Raw genomic sequence first — 27,233 nt, forward strand, 5'->3', positions numbered from 1 at the left:
GACAATTTTTTTAAAATTATTTTATAGTCCCATGAAATAGAAAGTAGTTGTATAGAATTAAAAATTATTTGGTTGTATAAAATTAAAAATTATTTCTAATAAAATTACATAATTAGATTAATTTATTATTAAATAATTATAAGTATATTATTATCCATATCAATAAAAAGACCATTTGAATCAACTGGACAGGACAATTCTTTAAGACCTTGTTTGACTACATAAACCATTTCATTTCATTTCACTATTATGATTTTTTTAAATTTTCACATAAAATATAATAAATAATTCAAATTTCTTAAATTTTAAAATAAAAATAATACTAAAATATCTGTCAAGACCTACCAATGCATCCATTTCTCTTCTTGCCTCTCACTTCTTTAACATCACTCTTTCTGTCTTTTGACAAGACATGATGTTACTTTGCACTCCATGGTCTCTCGCTTATGCGCTTGAATTTTAGTTGGTGTAATGTTAAAGTACGAAGTAAACGCCGCGTTTAGTCTTTTCTTGGAAACATGCGGGACGGGATAGGGCCAAGAGAGTACGTAGTGAAAAGTTGGAAAGCCCAGTAGAGGCTGGGTGATAACGTGCAAGTCATGGGGGCAAAAGTGTTAAGACTGCGTACAAACTACAATGTGTAATGCGAATTGCGAAAGGCCATAGTAGAAACATCCTGAAGAGCTTCCCGTCGATCCAAGTGAATGACAAAATTACTAAAACAACAATCAAATGAGTTGCAGCCAGACTTTAATCTTGGAGGACATTTTTGTCCGTTCAAGCGGAAAGAAAAAAAAATCAGCAATTGTCATTTGTCTCTTTATCCGCACAGAATATATTTAAAATCTATTTTGAAGGATTAAAATGTAGTCTCGATAAAACAGTGAGGTAGCTAGGCATCGTTTGCTTTCATAAGTATTTTTAACTTATTTAATATAATTATTATAATTTTTTCAAATTTTTATATAAAATAAAATAAATAATTCAACTTTTTTTAAAATTTAAAATAAAAATAAGATTAAAAAATATATTCAAATAATATTTTATTTAACTTTCAACTTTTATCTCAATTTACTTCACCTTATCTAAAAAAACAAACCGAAAAAAAAAAAAAAAAAAGTTTAAAGGGATAGAACATGAGGTTTAAACATTCTCATTGATTATTTATTTTCCGGAGAATATCTTTTTGTCTTTTTAATGAAATCTCAGAATTAGCGTATGCAATTATATATTTTAACGCCATGATCATTATTGTTAGACCAAGAAATTGAGTCATTGGCGTTGAGTGAAAAAGTGTGAATATGAACAAATATTATTCGGTAGTCCTCGGACTCGATTATTAAATGATGTAGAGTCCTATGTTCAACTACTTCATGAAAATACAGGCAAAATGGTCGTTAAACTTTATTGTTGCTTGTATAAATTTTCATACAATATTAAATGAGCAAGACATAATGTAAGATCTACATGCAAAATCGTCATTGTTAGGTGTCGTAAGCTTTAGCTACATTGATATCGAGCCTTACTTTTTATCATGTTACGTTTGGATATTGAAATAATTTCAGATGATCTGTAAATAATAATAATAAATAATAAATAATGCTAATAAAAAAATAGTGAATAGTTTGTAAATAATAATGAAGTAGTCAAATATAGCCTAATTATAGAGTCATGGTTACATGGTTAGACTGTTGAGTAGTCAACAATGATCAAATGGCTCACAGATGATGAAATATATTTGCAAGTTGGATGATAACCATAAATGAAAGGAAAGAAAATGAACGATTGCAATTAATGACCCATCCATCCAACCAGTGTCCTTTTTGAATTTTCGGAGTTGATTTTACATCTGCATGATTCACAATAAGAAAAATGGATATTTGTGATATTTTTTTGTGATGAAAATTACTATTTATGATAAAAATAGATTTATTTTAGTTGAAAATAATCATTTGATTAGAAATAACTGGTCACAAATAAGTAATTTTCTTATAATAATTCTAAGTATATATAAAGTTATAGGTCGATCTGTCTATATATACATATGTCCCAACATCCAAGTTTTCTGAACTTAAAAAAACATTTTATGTGTGGTTGCAGTACTACTGCAACAGCAACATGGTTGCATTAACAACGAAAGTGATGTCTGTTAGCTGCTTGGTTTTGGCGATCGGAATTTACATTTACCCGCGGGATCATGATCATTCTTTTGACTACTTCTATTTGGCCCTTCAATGGCCTGCATCAGTATGCCATGAAGGTTCGAACGTCAATTGTATCAACCCGCTTCCTGGCAATTTCACCATTCACGGACTCTGGGCACAGAAGAAGATCAAGAATCATAATAAGCTTAAGTCATACGATTGCAATAGTACTTCTACAAGAAAAAAAATTTGCAGAAAGCATCCTTTTAACTATGACGAGGTTTTATATTTAATAATGTTTTTATATATGTTCCTCAAGTCTAGCTTTATGCATATATATGATCATTCTTCATGCAGTAGTTTTTGTTTTGTGCAGCTGAAAAATGACAAGATGCTCATGGAGATGATGAATAAAAGCTGGCCGAACCTGATCGAGGGTCGAAGCTCATCACCAGATCATGAGCAGAACAAAAAGTTTTGGAAGCAAGAATGGGAAAGGCATGGCTGTTGCCTCTTCAATTTCAAATCTAAACAAAAAGAGTACTTCAAGAAAACTTGTGGAATGTGGAAACAAGCCCCGCTGCTTGAAATCTTTGCAGCACATAGTAATATTTTTAAGTTTTTATTCACTTTCTGTCAATATTATTTATTAAATTATTTTTTCCAAAAAAATTTAAGACTAACACGAATTTTTATTTTATTTTATGGTACTGTTCTTCTTTTTTGAAAAAAAAAAAAAGAACCGCCGATTACTCCCGGCCGAAATAAAAAGTATTCTCTCAGACAGTACATTGAAGCCATTCGAAGGTCTGAACTGCGACGAGGGGCAGTACTTAAATGCAACAAAAACAAGCCGAAACGGCTGGTCGAAGTAAGACTTTGCACAGACAAAGAAGTGACTAAATTTGTGGATTGCCCTGGTCGAATATTAACCGTTTCTCGATCATGCGGTAAATATTCCAGCAAGATCGCATTTCCTATAAGTTATACTTAAGATGATGATCATGAAGTACAACGTCTACTACTGTAATTCCAGCTAATTCTATAATCTTATAATGTATCCCTAATTATATAATATAATCAGCAATATGAATAAAACGAAAAATCCCATACAATTAATAATATTTTTTTTTGTGAGGGGTTTAATTAATTTTAATGATGTTAAAGTTGCTCATAATTTTTATTTGTTACAAAAACCAGTCTATGTCATCATCAGGTAATTGTCTAACACTGTTGGTTTTGGTTTTGACAAAGAAGAAAGCAGAGGAATGAATGTGCTCTGTATTGATAAAAACTGTCTCATTATAACTGTAGTCATTTATACTATATATAGTATGTGTAGGAAGGCAAAAAGAATAAAGAATAAAGAATATATGCCTAACAAACTTTACAGAAAATCCTAACAGAATGTTATCCTCGTTTGCTTCTGGAATCATCTTGTAAATGCAAGGTTTGCTGATTAATACTGGGATGTCTTGTGGCAGCTTGCGTAGATGAGGTGGCTTGCATGGTGTGCTGTTGTGATGATTGTATTTTCTGATTTAATATCCCCCGCAAAATGGAGAGTGGAGGTCAGTAACTCCCATCTTGAGTAACAATGAGTAGAACGTAGGGGAGTGCAGAGCCTTAGTTAAGAGGTCTGCAAGCTGAGAGTTCGATGGTGTGTAGGCTGTGGAAAGAACACATTCTTGAATTTTGTCCCGAATTAGATGGCAGTCTAATTCAATGTGTTTGGGTCTAATTCAATGTGTTTGGTTCTTTTGTGGAAGACAGGATTAGAGGCAATGTATAAGGCTGATTTGCTATCACAATAGAGTGTAGCTGGCTAAGGATGGAGGACCTGAAGATCAACGAGAAGGTACTTGATCCATATGATTTCGCATGAAGCAGATGCCATAGAGCGGTATTCTGCTTCAGCAGAACTTCTTGACATTGTTGTTTGCTTCTTACATTTCCAGGAGACAAGAGATTGGCCAAGGAAGACACAATAGCATGTTGTGGAACGCCTAGTGTCAGGACACGATGACCAATCAGAGTCGCAATAAACAGTCAAGTGACATGAAGATGAGGATGGGAAAAACAAACCCTGTCCTGGAGATTTCTTGATATACCGCAACACTTTATACGCAGCATTGAGGTGGGGAACCCGTGGTGATGCCATGTATTGACTCAAAAGATTAACTGAATAGGAGAGGTCAAGTCGTGTAATGGTGAGGTAAAGGAGTCTGCCAACCATTCTCCTGTATTCACTAGGATCATTCAGCAACTGACCTTCATCTTTGCACAGTTTAATATTTGGATCCATTGGGATTAAACTTGGCTTACAACCAAGCAAACTAGCATCATGTAATATGTCTAATGCATATTTACGTTGACAAATTTGTATCCCAGTAGGATTTCGGGCAACCTCTAAGCCCAAAAAATATTTTAGATGACCAAGATCCTTGATTTTGAACTTGGTAGCTAAAAAATCTTTTAAATCAGAAACAGCTTTGAGATCATTAGAGGCCACAATAATATCATCAACGTAGACACGTAATGCAATGAATGAAGGACCATTACCTTTGGTAAAAAGAGTGTAGTCAGCTCAAGATTGATGAAAACCAAATTGAAGCAAAGATGAGAGAATTTGGCATACCATTGACGAGAAGCCTGCTTGAGGCCATATAACTCTTCTTTAACTTGCAAACTTTGTCTTAATTGGGAAGTGAGTAGCCAGGAGGCATCTTCATGTATACTTCTTCTTTTAATTCCTCATATAAAAAGGCGTTGTTTACATTAAATTGATGCAAACTCCAGCCTTTAACAGCAGCAATAGCCAATAGAGATTTGACTGTGACAAGTTTGGCAACGGGGGAAAAAGTTTCATGGTAATCGAGTCCTTCCTCTTGGATATACCCTTTAGCAACCAAGCGTGCCTTGTGTCTTTCTATAGAGCCATCTGAGTTGTATTTGAGGCGATAAACCCATTTTGAACCAATTGCTTTCTTTCCGATAGGCAGATCAACAACATCCCAAGTGTGATTCAATTGCAAAGCAGCAATCTCATCATCCATGGCTTTGCGCCATTCTAAAAACTTCACAGCTTGAGAATAGGTGGTGGGTTCAGAATTTTGAAGAATGGTAGCGGCAAAGGCAGCATGTTTGGGAGAAAATTTTTTGTTAGTTAAATAAGAGGACAAGGGATAGAGAGCAACAGTACATTTTATCTTGGAAGTTGACTGTGAAGGAGAAGTCACAATGGCCTGTTGACAAGAGTAATCCTGCAAGTAGGAAAGCTGTTTCTTTGCTCGTGTGGATCTTCGAGGTGTAGAGGGAATGTTGGGAGGGGTAGTTTGAGAGATGGGTGATTGAGGGGTGGATAACGTGGGAGGGGAATGGGGCTGGGAGGTAAAATTGGAAGTATTAGATGGGGGAGGAATGTGTGAAGGTAAATGATTGGTTGGACCAAGAAGAGGAAAATATGGCATGGAATGTAATGTGCTGCTGTGATTATTGGAAATGGAGGATGATTTGTAAGGAAAAATGTGCTCATAGAATATGACATCACGAGAATGAAAGATGGAATTGGTGGCTAAATCCAGCAACTTGTAACCCTTGATTCCGAAAGGATAACCAAGTAAAATGCATTGTTTAGCTCGGGAATCAAACTTGTGGCAGTTTTGTTTAATAGAAGATGCATAACAGAGGCATCCAAAGGTTTTCAAGTGAGTATATGTTGGTATTTGCTGAAAGAGCAATTTATATGGACTGCTGTTTTGTAGATTAGGGGAGGGGGTGCGATTGATAAGGTAGGTGGCAGTTAACACTAGATCATTCCAAAAAGAAAGTGGAATACCAGATTGAAAATGTAATGCTTGGGCAACGTTAAGAATGTGTTGGTGTTTGTGTTCGACAACACCATTCTGTTGGGGACTCTCAACACAGCTTTTTTGATGAATTATTCCTTGTCTTGAATAAAAATCAGTCATTGCAAATTCAGCCCCATTATCTGAGCGAATGAATTTAATTTTGGACTGAAATTGGGTCTCAATGAGAGAACAAAAAGATTGAAGAAGAGGTCTGGTTTGAGATTTATTTTTCATTAAATACAACCAGATGCATCTTGTGTAGTCATCTACAATGGTTAGAAAAAATTTTGAACAATCGTATGCTACTTCAGAGCAAGGCCTCCATATGTCACAATGTATGAGATCAAAAGGTTTGGAAGTGCGATGTTCACTTGATGAGAATGGTAGACAGTGATGCTTAGAAAAATGACAAACAGTACACGGTGTATTTGTATTTATAACAGCAAGATTATGTAAGTCTTTTTGTAACAAGGAAAGCCGTGAATTGGATAGGTGACCCGTTCGACAATGCCAAAGCTATTGGTCATTGGGACGGGAAGTAACAGAGTTAGAAAAAGAAAAATGATTGTATGGTAAAGCAGAAAAAACAGTGGAGAGGGCAACAGGCGAAACTGTTGTCAACTTGAGGTGGTATAGACCATTGTGAATTTCACCCTTCCCAATCGTGCTCCAAGAAAAAGGTCCTGTAAATAACACTCATTAGTGAAGAATAGTAGACAACATGAAAGATCTTGTGTTAATTTTTTTGCTGAAATCAAATTAAAATTGAATGTGGGGATGCATAAAGCATCATGAAGAATGAGCTGGTTGCTACGATGGACAGTGCCTTTATGGGTCACTTGTGCATGATGACCATTGGGAATTTGACATTGAGAGACACGTGAGTGGGTGGACTGGTGTAAAGGGAGGAGCAACAGATCATGTGATCTGTTGCTCCTGTGTCGATTATCCAAGGGATGGTGGTGGTTAGTGGAAAATTGGATTGAAAAGCTGAGAAACAGAAATTCATACCAGTCATGGTGGAAGCCGAGGGGCAGGAGGGTGTGGAATCAATTTGAACCTGATTAACAGAAGGTTATGTAGCTTGAGGTTGTAGTAAAGCCAAGAGATGTTGATATTGCGCTTTGGTGAGAACAGCTTGGGAATCCTCATTGATCTGTTCTTGGTTGGATAAGCTGACTTGGTTAGCAAAGGAGTCTGGTGCTTTGCCTCGAGTGAAGAGTTTATGGCTAGGTGGATAGCCATGCAACTTAAAACTACGTTCAGCAATGTGACCAACCATATGGCAGTGGGTACACATGGGTTTCTGAAGAGTTGGATTGGCCTTAAAGCATTTTTCCAGGGAATGACCAGGAATTTTACAGTTATTGCAAAATGGTCTTTCTCACCTTGGAGAGCCATGTGGTTTGGAATTGTCTTGGTTAGAGAAGAAAGTGGATTTTGCTGCTAAGGCAAGGGTATCATGTAAAGTGGGAGGATTGGAAAGTTGCTTGCGTTTTTCTTTCTGTTGAACCAAGGCATAGACTTCACTCAAACTTGGGATGGGTTTAATCAAGATAATTTGAGCTTTGATATTGGTAAATGAATCATGAAGCCCCATGAGAAACTTCATGGACCAATCATGTTGCTAGTGCTCAAAAACATTTTTCATGGCACCACAGGTGCATGATGGGAGGGATTCAAAATTGAGAAGTTCATCGAGAAGCCTTTTCAATTTTGAGAAGTAGAGGCTAACAAAATCATCACCTTGAACAAGAGAATTAATGGACTGCTTGAGTTCATAAGTTCGAGGACCATTATTTTGTGCAAATCGTTGCTCCGACTCAAGCCATAGGTCATGAGCAGTATCAACATACACGACACTATTTTTTATTTCCATTGACATTGCATTTTGAAGCCAAGTTATCACCATGTCATTGCATTCAATCCATGGTTCTAACAAGGGATCATTAGGATTAGTAGGTTCCCGTAAGATACTATCAATAAAATCCAATTTCTTTTTTATTCTTAATGAGCGACGACGGTGCGTGCCCAGGGATGGTAGTTATCAGTTGTGAGAAGATGGCTGGTGAGAAGAGTTGCAGATCCATCGTTCGGATTGAGAAAGTATGGGCTAGAGGGATCTTTAGGGTTTTTGTTGGTTGGAGGAAGAGGAGGAGGAGGCGATGGGTTATTGTTGTCCGAAGCCATTATGGCTCTGGTACCATGTTGGTTTTGGTTTTGACGAAGAAGAAAGCAGAGGAATGAATGTGCTCTGTATTGATAAAAACTGTCGCATTACAACTGTGGTCATTTATACTATATATAGTATGTGTAGGAAGGCAAAAAGAAAAAAGAAAAAAGAATATATGCCTAACAAACTTTATAGAAAATCCTAACAGAATGTTATCCTCGTTTGCTTCTGGAATCATCTTGTAAATGCAAAGTTTGCTGATTACTGGGATGTCTTGTGGCAGCTTGCGTAGATGAGGTGGCTTGCATGGTGTGCTGCTGTGATGATTGTATTTTCTGATTTAATAAACACTATGGGAGGGTGACGATATTTTGTTATGTATAAGCAAGTTTGCATACCAAACTGCATATTAATGTTGTTGCTTTTATATTCTAAATTCAAATTAGCATTGTTTTCAATAAAATCTACTTTCTAACCAATTGTATTGAATGGATGCGCGTATTAATGCGCATAATCATTTCCACTTAGATTTTTCCTGGTAATATTCCGATATTTTTTCCTTTCTATTCTCTATTTTTTATTTTAAATTTAGTTCAATATTATATATGCATGATAGCCAGATTTACGCTTTAATGTTTACTAATAGAAATTAAAATATAGTAGAAATTGAGACGAAGAAGAGAGTAGGAGGAGAATGAGAGAACAATTACTTGGAAGTCAACATTTTTATATTCTCGATTATTTTTGGATAAATTATTTGTATAGTAATAGATTGTGTAAATTTTACACTCTCCTTTAAATATATTAAGTGAGCAAATATAGGATATACTGTTAAAAAATTAATTTTTTTTAAATGAATCTCATTTAATGAGTTTTTACTTTTAGGACATTTTCTTTTATAGCTTATGTCCTAAAAGTAAAAACATAGACAATTTTTTTTTAATATTTCTTTATTAAAAAATAGACTGGACAATTCTTTTTATAATTATTTTATACTCCCATGAAATAGAAAGTAGTTGTATAAAATTAAAAATTATTTCTAATAAATGACATAATTAGATTAATTCTTACTATTAAATAATTATAAGTATATTATTATCCATATCAGTAAAAAGACCCTCTTACTTGACTGGACCCAACTCTTTAAAACCTCATTTGATTATACAAATCATTTCATCTTATCTAATAATTATAATTTTTTTAGATTTTTACATAAAATATAATAAATAATTTATTTTTTAAAAATTTTTAAATATAAATAATATTAAAAAATATATTTTAATAGTTTTAAATTTAATTTTTTAATTTTTATTAATCTGTAACCAAACGAGGCTTGACCTCCCCTAACTGTCCCGTTACCAAAAACAGAAATCGTAAAGTTAAAGAACAGCGTTATAAAATACAAATAAAATATTAAAAAATGAAAATATAAGAATAACTGATTTTTTTTTTTTTAATGGGCATATAATAATAACTGTTTACACTTTACAGTTAGTAAACAAGATCCATCAGGACCATCACCAGCACTTATCGATAAGTCATACAACTTTTCAAAAGCCCGGAAACACAGAGGGGAGGGTCCGCCTATCCACTTACTGCCACCTGGATACTTAGCTTTTTAGACGCTGCACATGCTGACGCCTTTAAAGGGCGCGTGAGATTTGTCCCTTCCGGGCAGAGTACTGTCTTTCCGCGAAAAATTCAAGGTTGTTACGGTATTTGATATGATACCAGACATTTCACAATACATATTATAAAATAAAAATATTTTTAAAAAATAACCTTATTTTATAAAATATTTTATACAAATATTTATTTTTATAATATTATTATACAAAGTGTTACAAAAAGTGATATGAACTTATCAATTTTTTTTTTGAAGGTGATGCAACATTGTTGTACGGTATTTTAGGTTTTTTTAATGTTAAAATTAAAAAAAAAACTAATTTATACTGTAGAAAGTTTTGACAGCAAGTTAAATTGAGATGAGATAATAGTTAAAAATTGAATTGAATATTATTAGGTTATTTTTTTAATATTTTTATTTTTTAAAATTTGAAAAAATTAGATTGTTTACTTTATTTTATTTGAAAAATTAAAAAAATTATAATGATTAGATAATATGAGTTGAGATGCTTTTTGAATCCAAATAATGTCTAAGAACAAATAATACTTTTTTAAATATAATTATATAAATATAAATGTAAATATAAATATAAATAATTTATTTTTAGCAATAATATGGTTAGTACCTTTCCAAGCTTTTAACAGGTGATTAATAATATTCGGAATAAAAAAAAAAGAAAACTATTCATCATTATTCATTATTGAATTATAAAAGTTTATTTGGAAAAAATTTTGATCCCAAAATTCTTATCTCCCCTTCAAAACTAATCAAACCCCCATAATTAGGTTATTTTTTCGGCGGGCTCTCTCTCTCAATCCAAGAAAGGTTTTAAAAGATATATTTAGAAATTAAGAATTGTTTGGATAATGAAAGTGTTTTATCTCATCATTATAATATTTTTAAATTTTTATATAAAATATAATAAATAATTTGACTTTTTCAAATTTTAAAATAATAATAATATTAAAAAATAATATTTTATCAATATTTTATTCAACTTTCGACTTTCATCTCAATTCATCTTATTATCCAAACGACATTTAAAATTTTATAAATCTTAGGTTTTCTTGTTTTTCTTCTAAAAAATCAGAAAATTGGAATTATTACTTTCTGGATTAGTTAGATTTGGATAGTGAGATGAGAGTTTTTTAGTTTTAGATGAAAGTTTAAAATATTATTTTTTAATATTATTATTGTTTTGAGAATTGAAAAAAGTTAAATTGTTTATTATATTTTGTGTGAAAATTTAAAAAAATTGTAATAATTAGATAAGATGAGATGAAAATTTTGTGTCTCATTCCATCTTCCAAGCATAAGTTAATCTGAATCTCTCTTTCGTTTTATTATATTATTTATAACTCTTTAATTTTTTATTTAAAAACTAAGAATTAATCCGAAATTCTTACAGACTTAACTCAAGTGGCCTAAGATTTTATTTAAACATATTTAATAAATCAACCCGAATCTAGTCACAATGTAGTGGATTATCGATAAATAAATAATAATAATAATAAATAGTCTTCCAATTATTTAATACTCTAATAATATGAGAATCTTGATAAATTATAGTAAAAATAAATTTTTAATTATTATATTTATTTTAAAAAGATTATTTTTTATTTTTATTTTATTTTTTTGTAGTGTTAAAATTTCTGATTCTATTTGAAAGCATGGGTGGTGGATACATTAGTTGTTGTTAGACTCCAAATAATTAAAAATAATAATCAAGACTCTATTTTTATTTAATATGACATACTTTTATTGAGAAGTGTTAAAAACTATAAAGAGACTTTATAAAAGAAAATTCACAAAGTGATGTAACCTTATATTATATATTAAATCTATTTTATAATAAAAGTCATTTTACAATCTATTATATCACATTATTTTGTAAATTTATTTTTATGAATCTCTTAATAGCTAAAGCATTTCTCATTGTTATACATTAGAATGTCTTAATATATCAAAATATGATTTTTTAAATAAAGTTTTCTACATTAACTTTTTTAGTCTACTGCTCTAGCAGGAAATAATCGCGAGGAAAGATTTATATTCATCATTTATATTTGTTGGGATATTTTAAAGAAAAATATTATTTATTATTTTTACATTACACATTAATATATAATTAATTATTTTTGTCATTCTATTTAAATATATATATTGACACATGACACATTAGATATTTAAATAGAAAAAGAAAAATAATAAATTACATATTAGTATGTATTATGTAGAATTTTCCTTAGATTTGTTGGTTAACACGAAATTGCCAAAAAATAACCAAATTGGGGAAATAGAGTCACATACAACAGCATTGACGGCTCTCTTCGATATAATTGTTCTAGATGTTTTCAGATTATTTTATTATTATTTATAAATTATTTATTATTATTTATAAATTATTTACTATTATTTATAAATAATTTGTTATTATTTTGTAACTATTCATAAATATTAGCGTACAAAATTATTTCTATTCATATTTATACATATTATGGATAGAAAATAATCTTAGCTTATGTTGGAATTAAAAAAATATTTTATCTCATCTCATTTAATTATTATAATTTTTTTAATTTTTTACATAAAATATAATAAATAATTTAATTTTTTTAAATTTCAATTTAATTTTTTCAAATTTTAAAATAATAATGATATTAAAAAATAATATTTTTTAACTTTTATTTTTTTATCTAAAATCATACTCAATGTAAACTGTTCCTGCGCAGCCGAAAACGAGCGTAGACTGACTTCCAATCTTCAAGATTTGAATCAGGACATGACTGGACGTGCCTACCGAATATTCACTAGATTTGAATTTGTGTCTTTGAATCCGAAACAGCTTCGGTTTGTCTTATCACTCACCAGGTGATATTCTGAGTTGTGTGTTAGATATGTACGTGTACTTATCACTGATAGGTCGATAGAAAGAGATAGGACCCCTGTCCAAACGCATCGAAGATAGCGAGACCAAGTCCCTTCTTCTTCTCTCTCTCTTATCCGCAGCCTTTGAAACCCTAGAAACATCGGAATTCGTGCAGTGGAATCCTTGGAAGCAGCGGAATTTTCGGGGATTCTGACGCTGCTCGAGCATTTGCGAGTTTGGATTAGGACTCTGGGTGTTTTGATTTGGGTTTGTTTGCGTGTGCGTTTTCTGTGGGGTATTTGGAGTTCTCCCTCTGCTCTTTTTGTGGTGGTCTGAGTTTGTAGGGCCTGGAATATTGGGTTTTGTTTGGGGCGTTTTTGGGTGGCAAAGGATGTCTTCTTTGAGCAGGGAATTGGTGTTTCTTATTCTCCAATTCCTTGAGGAGGAGAAGTTCAAGGAGTCTGTGCATAAGTGAGTCTCTTCCCCCCTCTCTCTCCCGCTATATGTTTATGCAAATACGTGTTTATGCATGTGGCTTTTATGTATTTATGTTTGCGTGTCTTTGGCTATTGAGACAATGGATGGAGATGAAAGAAAGACAAGGAAAATTTCTGAATTTTATATGCATGCATGCATGCATGTATGCATTTTGGGTTTTGTGTGGTCACCGAGGAAATTGTGAATTTGAAGCTTGTATGTATGACTGTTTTTCTTTTATTATATAACTGAGCTGAATTGTTGTATTGACTTGGTTAAGGGTAAGCTTTTTTGGCTTCTGTCTAGTTCTGGGCGATATAGAGTATTGAATTTGGGAAAAAACTACTTTGCCCACCAATTCTTACCGCTCTAGTAGAGCGCTCTGGGAAAAAAAAATTATTTTTTTATTTTTATTTAATGATTAAGAAAGTGATTTTAAGTGCATTGGTGCATTTTTTTTTAAATATTTAAATATATCAAAAAAATGTGAATAGAAAAATGAAAAAAAAAAGTTGCAAAAGCAACTAGCGGTCAAAGTGAGTGGGCTACTCTAGGCGGCAGAGTAGCCCGACTCTTGAATTTGATGTTGTACTAACTTTTTTTGAATTTCAAAATCAGGCTTTGGTTTTGGGCGGAAATGAGGAGAGGAAAGGGGAAAGAGGGGAAATGCATGAAAATTTTCTGTTAGGTTGTTCTGTTCCTAAAAACGATAATCTTGGTAAAACTGGCAATAATACTGCATTAAGTGTCACGTAGCCTCGGGCGTTTTGTCTTATTCGGTTCTGACAAATGTACACTTAAGACTAGGTTCCCCTCTCTTGTTTCCTGTTTAATTGCTAGTAAAAACTTTGGGAAAGAAAGCCAAAGACGTAAATATGAATATGAAGAATAAATGAAAGAAAAATATTCACTTAAGCCATTTAAATTTTTTAGATGGGCTGAGTGAAGGGCCTGTTAACTTTAGATTTAGATAAAATGATGTATCTTAGATAATATGAATTAACATCTTATCACCTGATAATTATGTGAGGTTGCTTGACAAGAAAATGCTTTCTTTTGTAGGCTTGAGAAAGAATCAGGGTTTTTCTTCAACCTGAAGTACTTTGAGGAGAAAGTTCAGGCTGGAGAGTGGGAAGAAGTAGAGAAGTATTTATCAGGATTTACCAAAGTTGATGATAATAGATACTCCATGAAGATATTCTTTGAAATCAGGAAGCAGAAGTATCTTGAAGCTCTTGATCGGTATATTTAATCAATTTCTGCTACGGCTACTTTATTCAATATGACAAAAGGGTACAAGCTGATGTCTCATTGACATGTGTCAGTGCCACATCAATCAATATATGGTTCTCAATTTTTATTTTTTTTTCAAAATGGACGGACGTGTCACTGCCATGTCAAGTTGTATGCCCACGTAGTAGCGAATTTAGAAGTCCATTCCTAGTAAATCTACATTTATTGAGATATTCTTGTATTTTTTTTTTATGGAAGGTATAATTTAATTTTCTCTTTATGTGATACATCACATTATAGGCAAGACAAGGCAAAAGCTGTTGAAATATTGGTGAATGATTTGAAAGTGTTCTCAACATTCCATGAAGAACTGTACAAAGAAATCACCCAGCTTCTAACTCTTGGCAATTTTAGGTAATTTCTCACACCTTTATGGGAAGAAAAATTGATTCACTGGTGTAATATTGGCCAACTCCTTACTTTTATTATTTTATAATCGATGGAAAAGAGTAATTAAAGAAAGTAATATGGGTTGAGAATTCTTGGGTATGGCATATTATTAATATTACTATTATTTATTATTTATTATTGTTGTTATGTTTGGACTTTCTAAACTTGAAAAAATGAAAGCTTTTCTTCATTGAGCTGCATTTGGCAACTTGGCTCAGTTGGGGTGAATATTCTCTTTCATAAAAACCAAGGCAACGTATGAGACAAAATTTAAGTCTCATTTTTTTACTTTTCCCACACTTCTTTTAAAACCTAATGAAGCACCAACTCTTTGTTCTCATTTCACAAAAAGCATTAGGTGTAAAATGGCATAATTATATATTGCAGTCTTGGACAGCAGTTATAACCAGTGATGATCCAGAGACCCTGAAAAATGACAGGCATGTAGGATGGTGACAGGACGATGATCCAGGTTGTTGAACCAGACTGACAAGCTATCCTTTTGTATTGGATATTTGTGGACGTTGTTGAATAATAATCTGAGTTAAATACCCAATTTTATCAGGTCATGGCTAAGTCTCACCATGAATATTCCTTTCCCCAAGAAAGAAAAAACAATCTAAGACCTGGAGTTCCAAGGAAGATTCCTGATTTCACAAATTATGATATATGGTACTGTCGGTCATAAAACATACTCAAGAGCTATATATATCTGATAATGTGATTTTTTTTCTTATGTTAAATTACCAGGGAAAATGAGCAGCTGTCCAAGTATGGTGATACCAAAACAGCCCGTAGCATAATGTTGATTGAGCTAAAAAAACTGATAGAAGCAAATCCCCTGTTTCGTGATAAACTAGTTTTCCCCACTCTGAAGTCATCAAGACTGCGTACTCTTATAAATCAAAGGTATGGCAGAGAGGTTTGAGGTTTACAATATATTTTCTTTAGAGAACTGCTATAGACACAAAAAAATTATACAAAATAAATCCACAAATTGACATGGTTTCATGGGATCCATTAGATCTACTTTACAATAAAAGTAGTTTTATAATCTGACGTATCACATCAAGCCACATCAGTTTGTGGTTTACTTTTGTGTAATCCTTTTGTGGCTAAAGTATTTTCCTTTTCTTTAGTGTGCCATTATACTACCATCTTGTGTTTTCTAAATTGTTTATGTGTATCAATTATGCTCAAGAAGCTGCTGCCTACTTATTTCCTGCTCTTTTCTAAGTTCCCTTTTCTTAGTAGGGATGGTTGTTTTAGTCTGCCACCTTTTAACATTAGTACAGCCTGAGTTTTACTTATTTGTTCCCATTTATGAGGCAATAGTGAATTACTGTAGTTATTGTTATTTTGAGATTTGTACTAATTATATATATTTTTTTTTTTCAAAGAAAATTATTTTCTTAAACAAGTGGAGCGTTATTCATGTTTTCTATCTCTCAATATACAATAAATAAGAATAGCGAGGATATGGAGGATGATCATTGCTTTTCTTTGAGTTATCATATATGTGGCTCTAGTGATTCTGATTGTTGTGCCTATAAATAGTTATTTGACATCTGAAATATGAATACTTTGTCTACGTAGTTTGAACTGGCAGCACCAGCTATGCAAGAACCCAAGGCCAAACCCAGACATTAAAACTTTATTCACAGACCATTCTTGTTCACCTCCAAATGGTCCACTTGCACCAACACCAGTCAATCTCCCAGTTGCAGCAGTTGCAAAGCCTACTGCTTATACCTCTCTTGGAGCTCATGGTGTATGATATTATGCATCTAAGAAGAATTAATATATATTCTTTTTTTAACTTTTGTAAAGCATAGTAAAAATAAAAAATTTCCTTTGTTGACTAATTGATGTTCCTTTTTCCTTATATGTGTATAGCCATTTCCACCCACTGCTGCAGCTGCAAATGCTAATGCTTTAGCAGGTTGGATGGCCAATGCCTCTGCTTCTTCATCTGTCCAAGCTGCTGTTGTTACTGCATCATCCATACCTGTTCCACAGAATCAAGGTTAGACTTTTCATGAGTCGAAACGGCCATTCAAGTGGTTCGTTTTGCTTTGAAAGAGAATTTCATGTTTTGAAGTTGGAGAGAATGCAACTTCTACCAAGTTGGCCAACAACGTTTTTCTGGTGATGTGGGCTTGCCCTTATGTTTGTCAAAATCAAGTTTACTTATTAAAATCGATCCTAACCCTAGGCAGGTTGGATGAAAAGGTGCTTTTCTTATTTTGTTTGGAAAAGAAAAAATGTGAGAGGGGAGGGGGAGGGGGAGGGGGAGGGGTGGGAGTATGGTTGAAGAGGTGCTATATATATATATATATATATATATATGTTTTTTGATAAGCAATTAGATTTCATTAATAGGCTTAAAAGGTAAAGCCCAAGTACACAGGAAGTATACAAATGCTGAAACCTGGTTACAAGTCAGGAACTAGAAAAAAGAAACAAGAAAATCATGAACACTAGTTCCATTAAAGACAATGGCTCAAGCCCACAGAAATAAGGTATTAAAAAAAAACATCTAAGTTCGTCCACAGGAAGTACACCTATCTAGAGGGAAGAGGTGCAGAATATCACCGTCAGTAGTTTATAATTTCTGGTTGAATATAAACTTCTATCCTAACTCTATACGAATCTGGAGGCACTTGGAGGATTTTTGGTATGATGTTTTGCTGTTCTTTGGGTGATGAGGGTTGTTCACTCACCATGCAACCTACAGGATCAAGCCTGCTATGATTTGAATAATGAGATCCAGTTGATTCCTACTATTATTTAACTATCTACTTTATTCAAACAGTTCCAATCTTGAAACGTCCACGAACACCTCCAGCAACCCCAGGTATGGTGGATTATCAGAGTACCGATCATGAACAACTAATGAAACGACTGCGGCCTGCTCAATCTGTTGAAGAGGTACCTTCGAAAATATATTATTCCCTCATATGTTTTGGAATATTTCATCTTGCCTCTTGTCTCTTTGCAACTAAACTGTATTTACTGGTAAATCTTGGTATTGCTTTCTTGTGCTACAATTTTCAGGTCACATATCCAACCCAGCGACAACAAGCTCCTTGGTCACTGGATGACCTGCCCAGAACAGTAGCTATGACCATTCATCAAGGATCCATTGTCACAAGCATGGATTTTCATCCTTCTCATCAAACATTGCTTCTTGGTATCATTTCATCTTGGTCTATATTGCAGTTACTTAATAGCTAAGTTTATACCAAATAGATTAGATTTATTTCTTCCTATTGTCTGACCTGTAGTGTCTCGTTGAACAGTTGGTTCTAATAATGGGGAAATTACTCTCTGGGAAATTGTGTCGTGTGAGAGGTTGGTTTCAAAGCCATTCAAGATATGGGATATGACGGCCTGTCCGTTGGCATTTCAGGTTTTTACTCGTATTAATTTATATTTATTGGTCTCATCCTTTGTAAGTTAATATTATAATTTACAAATTGAGAAATTTATTGTAACAACCTAGGGAAAGCACCAGCCACATATATGCTATAATCCAGAAAGACTAGTCAATTTGAAATGGATCTCGAATTAGTTATAAAACCAAGTTTCACCTAGAAAGCTGCCAATATGGGACTTGGCTCCCATGACTACCTCTATTAGTTATATAATCTATGTTGGGTTTGAGGAAACGTCTGGTAATGGTGTTGGATTGATGTTGCATGTGTAAGAAGAATGGGGAATTAGTAGATCACTTGCTTCTACATTGTGAGGCGACCAAGACCATGTGAGATGATTTTTTAGCTTCTTTTTTATTTATTTATTTTTTTTTTTGTGGAAATGGGACTTTCATGGGTCATGCCTCGAAGGCTGGTGGACTTTCTAGCGAGCTGGATATTCCTTCAAGGCAATCTTCAAGTGGGAAGGGCCCTATATGTATGAGATGATTTTTTAGCTTCTTTTTTATTTATTTATTTTTTTTTTGTGGAAATGGGACTTTCATGGGTCATGCCTCGAAGGCTGGTGGACTTTCTAGCGAGCTGGATATTCCTTCAAGGCAATCTTCAAGTGGGAAGGGCCCTATATGTATGTGACGGTGCATTTGGAGGGAGGGAAATGATAGAGCTTCAAGGATTGCGAGAGGACATTGGATCGAAGTTTTTTTTTTTAAAACCTTGTTCTTATGGGCTGGTTCATCGATTTTAATGGGCCAAGTGTCCATGCCTTTCCATTTTCGGTTGTAAACTCTAGTTAGGTACCTCTCTTGTATACATCCTGTGCTTGGGCTATGCCGTCTCTTCTTATTAATAGAACTCCTTGATTACCTATAAAAAAATCTATGTTGGTATTCATATTCCCAAGGTGGGGCTGGATTATATAGCACCAAATTATCCTGAAATTTAACTTATTGATTTGTTGGAATACAAGTCCAATGATGCTTGAGTTTGTGAAGCTACATTCCTGTTGGAGTCTTAAAATGATTGTTTATACAGGCTTCTGTCGCCAAAGATACACCAATATCTGTCAGCCGAGTTACATGGAGTCCAGATGGAAGTTTTGTGGGTATGTTCAAAATGCTTTTACAAAGAAATTTTAAGTTGCTAGCATGTATCTTATTAGTATTACTGCTGCAGGAGTTGCATTTTCCAAGCATTTGATTCACTTGTATGCTTATCCTGGACCAAATGATCTGCGCCAAAATGTAGAGGTGAACTAATATTGCTTCTGATTGGTTTTCAGGGCAAAATTTGTAACTGTAGTTTGACTCGTGTTCCTTGTCATTGCAGATTGATGCCCATGTCGGAGGTGTGAATGACTTGGCTTTTGCTCATCCAAATAAACAACTATGTGTTGTGTCCTGTGGGGATGATAAGCTGATAAATGTGAGGAATATTCTCATGATCTGTTGGGATTTTTGAAAAAACCTTCATTTTCTCTAAATGGAAGAAGTTGAACAGGTGTGGGATTTGACGGGACGAAAGCTGTTCAACTTTGAAGGTCACGAGGCACCAGTATATTCTGTCTGTCCTCATCACAAGGAGAATATTCAGGTATGTTAGATAAGGGGTAAAATCGGTTGTCTACTTGCCTGCCAACACTCTTGGAGTACAGTCATCGCTATTCAAGTAATGAAAGCTTTCAAGCCCATTCAGTGTTTTCTTGCCAAAATACTTGTACTTTTGAAGATAAGTGTTTTAAACTCACACAACGGAGGCTTAGGAAGTATTCCTAAGGTTTATTTAACTTATTTGCATTTGAACTTACTTGATCTATAATGGCAATAATAGAACCTGATTATTTGGACTGCCTTCACCTGTTTATTGACATCATCTAGCCCATAGTTGCTCCTGCTAAATTAATTGGTATATTTATAATATGAGATAAAATACAACTATCAAAATATAATTTATATGTACCCTATCTAGCTATTGGATAATGTTAGGGATATTTATGAAAAGTCCACCATGATGATGGCTCTCTTTGCAGCCAACACCTTCATGACATAACTGCCTTCACTGCTACCATACAGCCGAATCACCCCATCATCACACAAGTATTCCCACATTGCTGTCATATCTAGAACCCGATAACTACAGTCAACTTGAGCAGTTGCTGAAGTCAGCACAATTGTTAAAACTCATTTGGAAAGAGGCGTCTAGGGTTTGCATTTGGTTCTTATACTTTAAGCAACCCGCCCAAATGTTCCCTTGTTATGTTGTTTACATCATTGGCACTCTCTTTTCTGTTGGTATTACACTAAAGTTGCACCACGATGACCTAGGATGAAGCCAAGATTGTTTTTTGTTTGGGGGAGGGGGACAAATTTTTCGGGGCTAGAATAAGTTGTTGAATTTTTGTTGTGTTGCACAATCAGCAAATTTCTCTCGACTATTAAAAAAATTAAATAAAGAAAAAGATAAAAATAAAAAATAAATTTGAGCCCCAGGAAAAATGACATTTTACATAATTCATAGATAAGGTTGATTAACTTTTCTCTAGTGCAAAAATGCTCTAGTAGCATAAGGGTTGCATGTATGAATGCAGTTTATATTCTCGACCGCTGTTGATGGGAAAATAAAGGCCTGGCTGTATGACAATGTGGGTTCGAGAGTTGATTATGATGCTCCTGGACACTGGTGTACTAAAATGCTTTACAGTGCCGATGGAAGTAGGTAAGATTGGCCAAAGTTATGATTTAAACTAAATACTTAGGAGATCATAACTCCTTCACTCTATTTCATTGTAGACGTGTCTCTCATATCTTAATGAAATGTATCTTGTCCAATATCATGATTACCAGTTATTCCTATTTATTCTAAAATTGTTTGGTTTCTGATTCTATTTTCCCACTGGTTCATCTCTTGTTCAGGTTGTTCTCTTGTGGGACAAGTAAAGATGGGGATTCTTATCTAGTTGAATGGAACGAAAGTGAAGGAGCAATAAAGAGGACTTATACTGGGTTTAGAAAGAAATCAGCAGGTGTTGTACAGTTTGACACAACACAAAATCACTTTTTGGCGGCTGGTGAAGATAGCCAGATAAAGTTTTGGGATATGGACAATACCACTGTTCTCACCAGCATTGATGCAGAGGGTGGACTGTCGGTCAGTATACATGGGTGATTTTATGGCTCTTCTCTAGTACATGCTTTATAAACTATACCATTACACCTTCATGTCAATTGTTTCAGAGTGTTCCCCGCCTGAGATTCAACAAGGATGGGAATCTTCTTGCTGTTACTACAGCAGACAATGGACTTAAGATACTTGCAAATGCTGTTGGTCTCAGATATTTTAGAGCAATTGAAGTCCAATCGTTTGAAGCATTGAGATCACCCATTGAATCTGCTGCAGTTAAGGTTGAAACAAATCTTTTAGTTTAGTTGGATTGTTTCATAAAGAATGTTTACTTTGCAAAATCTATTGGGATCTCATTTTTGTGTCTATTCCTTAGGTTTCTGGCTCTTCAGCCATCACAAATGTCAATCCAGTCAATTGTAAAGTGGAAAGGGGCTCCCCTGTTAGGCCTTCTCCAATTCTTGTATGCAACATGAACTTTACAACTTGAGATATGAAAGTTTTCTAGAAGTATATATGTTGGTTGCAGCTGCAATATTTATATACGTCGGCTTATTTTCAACATATCATAAACAGGAAGAGGAACTAGCAATCCTCTGATTTATCTAGTTCTGAGTTCTAGTAATAATATACCAATAAAGAAAAAAAGCAGTCAGAACGCTTTCCTCTCTGCAGTTTTGGTTGTGGTGCCCTTGCTTGTTATGAGCCTGCCTTCTAAACTTTTGCTTTCATGTGAGGGGAACATGTTCCTCCACACAAAACATACTTGGTGACAGGTTAAGAATCTGGTGCTGAGCTGTTTAAGATTTTGTTTCTGCTTATGATATTGCTTTGGCTTCTTCGGAGAAGTTCTTTCTACTACTATTCCTTCTTTTATGAGGAATTGCAATTTGGCAAATATTTTCTATCAGAGTTGATTTGGTTTTTAACTGTCTTTTAAGAACGGCGTTGATCCCACGGGTAGAAGCATGGAAAAGACAAGAACTGTGGAAGATGTAACTGATAGAACTAAACCTTGGCAGTTGTCTGAAATTATGGATGCTGTCCAGTGTCGATTTGTTACCATGCCTGATGGCACAGATTCTTCCAGCAAGGTGTGTTAAAAAATTGTGTAATTATGTAATTAGTGTATTATAAAGTCTATCTACTTGATGGTGCTTCAAGTGTTATGTTTATATATAGGTTGTACGACTTTTATATACAAATTCTGGTGTTGGGGTTTTGGCACTTGGAGCAAATGGTGTTCAGAAGCTGTGGAAGTGGACACGCAATGAACAAAATCCAAGTGGAAAGGTGCAAGTTCACTTTTACTTTGTTTCCCTTTATGTTTCATGACGTTTGCATGATATCATTAAGGAGGGAGAGATTTCTAAAGTCTGTGTTTAAAGGCCACTGCCAGTGTCGTTCCAAATCATTGGCAACCAAACAGTGGTCTTCTCATGACTAATGATGTCTCAGGTGTCAACCTTGAAGAAGCAGTTCCGTGTATAGCTCTATCAAAGAATGACTCGTACGTAATGTCAGCCTGTGGTGGAAAGGTTTCATTATTTAACATGATGACATTCAAGGTATGTCTGTATATTCATGCTTTGTGAACTTTGTCAGAATTGGGATTCTTAAAGGTTGGTAATGAATTGCCGTTGTTTGTAGGTAATGACGACATTCATGCCACCACCCCCTGCTTCTACCTTTTTAGCATTCCATCCCCAGGATAATAACATCATAGCTATTGGAATGGAGGACTCAACTGTCCACATATATAATGTTAGAGTGGATGAGGTAATTGGTCTTTGCCCATTTAGTTGATTCAATAAAATTGTATACCTATGAAAAAAAGAGTGGATGAGGCAATTCCTAAAATTGCTCAACCCCCCACCTTCTGGGGATTTGTATTGTGCTCTCTTAATTTAAACTATATTTTTGTTGGTTTTAGGTTAAATCAAAATTGAAGGGTCATCAGAAGCGGATTACTGGTTTGGCTTTTTCGACAAATCTTAATGTCCTGGTTTCTTCGGGTGCAGATGCTCAAGTAAATGTCTTGTGCATTTCTTTTCTCTATTTAACATCATATTGGAAAAATATATGGATTTGGCGTAGCTTAGAAAAGAATACTGATAAATTGGTGTAAGCCATCTATTGCATGACAGTTCGTCTTGAATGGTTATCTTTATTTCCAGTTGTCGTCATCAAAAGCCTTCTGTGTTGCTTTATATTAAATCTGTTCCCAGTTTAGAGGACATTGTACAAGGCTACTGGCGTGCATTGTATCAAAATATAAAATCTAAAACTCATGGACATTTTAGTAGGTTGTCCTTTGCTTTTTAGTAGATGCTGGTTTCAATAGATTGTAACTATTTTGGGCAGCTTTGTGTGTGGACCATTGACACATGGGAAAAGAGGAAGTTAGTTGCAGTCCAAATACCATCTGGAAAGGCACCTGCTGGTGACACTCGAGTACAGTTCCACTCTGATCAAATCCGTTTGCTGGTAGTCCATGAGACACAATTAGCTATATATGATACCTCCAAGATGGACCGCATCCAGCAGGTAGGAAGTTTAGTCAAATGTTTGTGAATGATATCTGATGATAAGCTTGGTAAAAAATCTTATGCATTCTTCGTTGCAGTGGATCCCACAAGACGTGCTTTCAGCACCCATTTCTTCTGCTGCATACTCATGCAATAGTCAACTGGTTTTTGCCACCTTTTGCGACGGTAATATTGGGGTGTTTGATGCTGATAGCCTTAGACTAAGGTGTCGTATTGCCCCATCCGTGTATTTGTCCCAGGCAGCTTTAAGCGGGTAAGTTATGGTGTTGAATATCTGTCGCATACATATATATTTGTAAACTAAAACATGATGGGCAAGTGAAATGTATTAAGGCTAATTTCCGAGTTATCATTATCGATGTACGTGTCTTTTTAATTTTTGTTGCATTAATTTGTAGAAGCCAACCTGCATATCCCCTTGTTGTTGCTGTGCATCCTCTGGATTCCAACCAATTTGCCATTGGATTGACTGATGGGTCTGTAAAGGTCATAGAGCCGATTGAATCAGAGGGAAAGTGGGGATCGACTCCACCTATTGATAATGGAATACTGAATGGCAGGACTGGATCATCATCGACCACAAGCAACCACACTCCTGATCAAACACAAAGATGAGATTTCTTGTATTTTACAAGTAAAGTTAGTCACATCTGTATCTTTACTAGCGTAGATATTTAGGATTTTACTTTCCCATTTGTTCCTTTCCAAAGGGAAGCTTGGGCATAAAAGTGTTCATGGTTAGAGATCTGTTCTTGTATACGTAATTTGTTGTAGGTCAAACTCATAAAACGGACTGGATGTTGTAATCTCTTGTTCCTTGAATGAAACAGGTGTATGCATTTGTTCTTCTTTTTTCCTTTTGATAAATGAATTTAGTGATTTTAATCGCTTCTGGGGTTTATATAAGAGAGAGAGAAGAAATTTAATTTGTGGGGATGTAACATATCTGATGGAGATGTAATGGTGATAGTGAAATATCCCACTTTGAGGGTGAGAAAACGGAAATTGAAAGAAAAGTTCTATTACGTTTTGGATAAAGACAACAGAGTAGTACTGTTCAGTACAAATAACTGAATGCCAAATGGTAATGCCCTTCCCGAACATGGCCTGGGCTTCACTAGGCCTGTGCAAAAAATTAGTGACCCGACCCGACCCGAATCCAAAAATGGGTTTAACTCTTGATCAGGTTCAACCCGTACAACCCGTTTATAAAATCTGCAGATGAAACCCAAGCCCCCCTTCCAAAATCGGTTTAAACCCTTCTCTAAGTATCGAAAACTACTTCAGGATAGTTAACGCTGCCGTCGAAAGTATAGAGTCCGAAGGTCTTCCTTGATTTTGTAGCAGTTGTGGAACTCATGGATGAAGTTGAGGGAGGAAGACTAGTTACGGAGGACGGGACTAGCGGTGAGGTGGAGGACTTCGTTAATGAAGACCAGGTTGTCGAGCTCAATGAGTTGGGAGTGTGACTATGAGAGAACCAAGACCATGACGATCTGAGTTTTCTGAGTTCATCTTCCCATTTTATCAAACACTTCACAAGCGTTTCACTTTTCTCACGCAACGCACCATTTTCTCTTTAATTCATTTTCCTGATTATATTCATTTCACAATAGTAAATCCATTTCTATTTCCTCAGTCATTCTATTTTAGATTTTTACTTCACTTTACATTGAGAACCATAACAGGGAGTCGATGGATGGTGTCTGCACGGCGGGATAGAGATCTAGAGGCAACTGACGGCGAGTCGACGACGAGCTAGCAGTAGTGGCAGTAGGGATCTTGGGTTTACAATCCATGAAGTGAAAAGTGAAATTGAGAGCACGAACAATGTTGCGGGGGAGTATGGCTTGAAGGAAGAGGAGGGTTGAAAAAAAAAAAAAAACACGGGTTGAATATACAGGTCGGGTCGATTCTGCCCAACCGATTAAGAAGGGCGGTTCGGGTCGGGTCGGGCCCAAATGTTGAACGGGTTGCTCGGGTTGCAGCCCTAGGCTTCACAACAACTCATAAAATAAAAGCAACAAATTAACTAGTCTAATAACATGGGCTCAGCCCATTGCAAACACCTGTTCACTAAGAAACTAAAATAAGATAACAAGTTCATTTTGCCTAACGTGGGCCCATGAACCCAAGAGCACATTAGTCTATAGTTAAAAGCCGCCTCTCTTCTCAATGTACTTCGATGCCTCAGAGCATTCTGATTGGATTAGCCAAAATTAAATGACATTTTTTTATGCTTGTAAGAGAAATTTAACTTTTAGCTATTCTATTCATATTCCATTCACATAAATCTCCACATTGGAATATCTATTTTTTCATTATATAACAATAAAATAATATAAGATGAATTTGATTTTGGTTATTCACATCAAATCTCCACATTAGATTATACTTTATTCATTATATAGTAATGAATAACTAATAATTTCAAAAATATTTAATTTTTTTAATTATTAATTTATTTTATTTTATCATACTTTACTATTTTACCTATTATATATTAATTAATAATCATATTCTTATTAAATTAATATATCACTAACTCAAATTAATATACCAATTGTGATAAAAATATGTGATAGAAAGAAAGGGAGAGATAAATAATTAATAAAATATGTATCTGATGTATGTAAAGTAACTTTCAAATTTGAAAAATTTTTTAAAAGTCACTGTAATTAAATTCCAAATATTTGGAATTTAGCTAATCCATTGTGAGCATATTTTGCTCTCTAATAGCTAAATACTCAATAAATTTAACTTTTAGCTAATCTAATGAGAGTGCTCTCAGTTCGAACACTTCCATTAGTCCTTTGTCAATTTTGTCTTCTAGGGTTGCGCCATCTAGGGTTGTCATAGAACCTTCCCATTAGAGGCTAGAGCACATTGCTCACAAGGTGCAACAAGCGTGTTTGATCTGATTATAGGATTCCCAAGTAGCCTCATTTGTGTCTTGTCCTTACCATTGAACGAGAATCTCTACCCTTGGTTTGTTATGGTTCTTGGTCAATCTCCACCCAAAAACTTCCTCTAGCTTCGGCTCAATACCCCCACAAAATCGATTAGAGGCAACACTAATACGACCATAACACTAGACCTTAATTTTTTTTTGAGTTGGGAAACATGAACAATTGGGTGGATCCTGGAGGTCATGGGTAGATCAAGCTAATAGGCCACAGGCCCTTTCCTATGAGCCACCTTGAAAGATTCGAAAAGCCTTGGTGCTAGTTTAAGATTGTGGCTGTTGGCCATCGAGAGCTGTCGATATGCTTGTAGACGAAGGTAAACCTAGTCTCCAACTTC

General features: G+C 34.5%; 2 protein-coding genes and 1 long non-coding RNA gene across 5 annotated transcripts; all 3 read left to right on the forward strand.

Annotated features, from left to right (window-relative positions):
- Positions 1-2,055: 2,055 nt before the first annotated feature.
- On the forward strand, positions 2,056-7,778 carry LOC121258989 (ribonuclease 3-like). Of its 2 annotated transcripts, none has more exons than XM_041160458.1 (3): positions 2,056-2,424; positions 2,521-2,749; positions 7,327-7,778. In XM_041160458.1, exons 1-3 carry the CDS (start codon positions 2,119-2,121, stop codon positions 7,443-7,445), a joined length of 654 nt encoding a protein of 217 aa, XP_041016392.1. In that variant the 5' UTR covers positions 2,056-2,118; the 3' UTR covers positions 7,446-7,778. The 2 variants fall into 2 exon arrangements, with proteins under 2 accessions (XP_041016392.1, XP_041016391.1); XM_041160457.1 differs by lacking the exon at positions 7,327-7,778 and adding an exon at positions 2,885-3,254.
- Positions 3,625-4,515, forward strand: LOC121258990. Its single transcript, XR_005939494.1, has 2 exons — positions 3,625-4,002; positions 4,103-4,515. It is a non-coding gene; the product is annotated as an uncharacterized LOC121258990 (long non-coding RNA).
- A 4,963-nt stretch (positions 7,779-12,741) lies between the features above and the next one.
- On the forward strand, positions 12,742-24,772 carry LOC121259759 (topless-related protein 3-like). 2 transcript variants are annotated; one of them, XM_041161494.1, is made up of 25 exons: positions 12,742-13,135; positions 14,204-14,383; positions 14,675-14,788; positions 15,575-15,733; positions 16,421-16,595; positions 16,721-16,850; positions 17,640-17,755; positions 17,882-18,017; positions 18,127-18,236; positions 19,297-19,366; positions 19,438-19,511; positions 19,591-19,686; positions 19,762-19,854; positions 20,849-20,976; positions 21,174-21,408; positions 21,495-21,662; positions 21,758-21,844; positions 22,323-22,475; positions 22,564-22,674; positions 22,770-22,949; positions 23,032-23,160; positions 23,315-23,410; positions 23,746-23,928; positions 24,008-24,183; positions 24,332-24,772. In XM_041161494.1, exons 1-25 carry the CDS (start codon positions 13,056-13,058, stop codon positions 24,543-24,545), a joined length of 3,393 nt encoding a protein of 1,130 aa, XP_041017428.1. In that variant the 5' UTR covers positions 12,742-13,055; the 3' UTR covers positions 24,546-24,772. The 2 variants fall into 2 exon arrangements, with proteins under 2 accessions (XP_041017428.1, XP_041017427.1); XM_041161493.1 differs by having other exon boundaries at positions 12,743-13,135; positions 24,329-24,772.
- The last annotated feature ends 2,461 nt before the right edge of the window (positions 24,773-27,233 follow it).

The sequence above is a fragment of the Juglans microcarpa x Juglans regia genome, chromosome 4D (assembly GCF_004785595.1).
Source record: "Juglans microcarpa x Juglans regia isolate MS1-56 chromosome 4D, Jm3101_v1.0, whole genome shotgun sequence".
Lineage (NCBI taxonomy): Eukaryota > Viridiplantae > Streptophyta > Magnoliopsida > Fagales > Juglandaceae > Juglans > Juglans microcarpa x Juglans regia.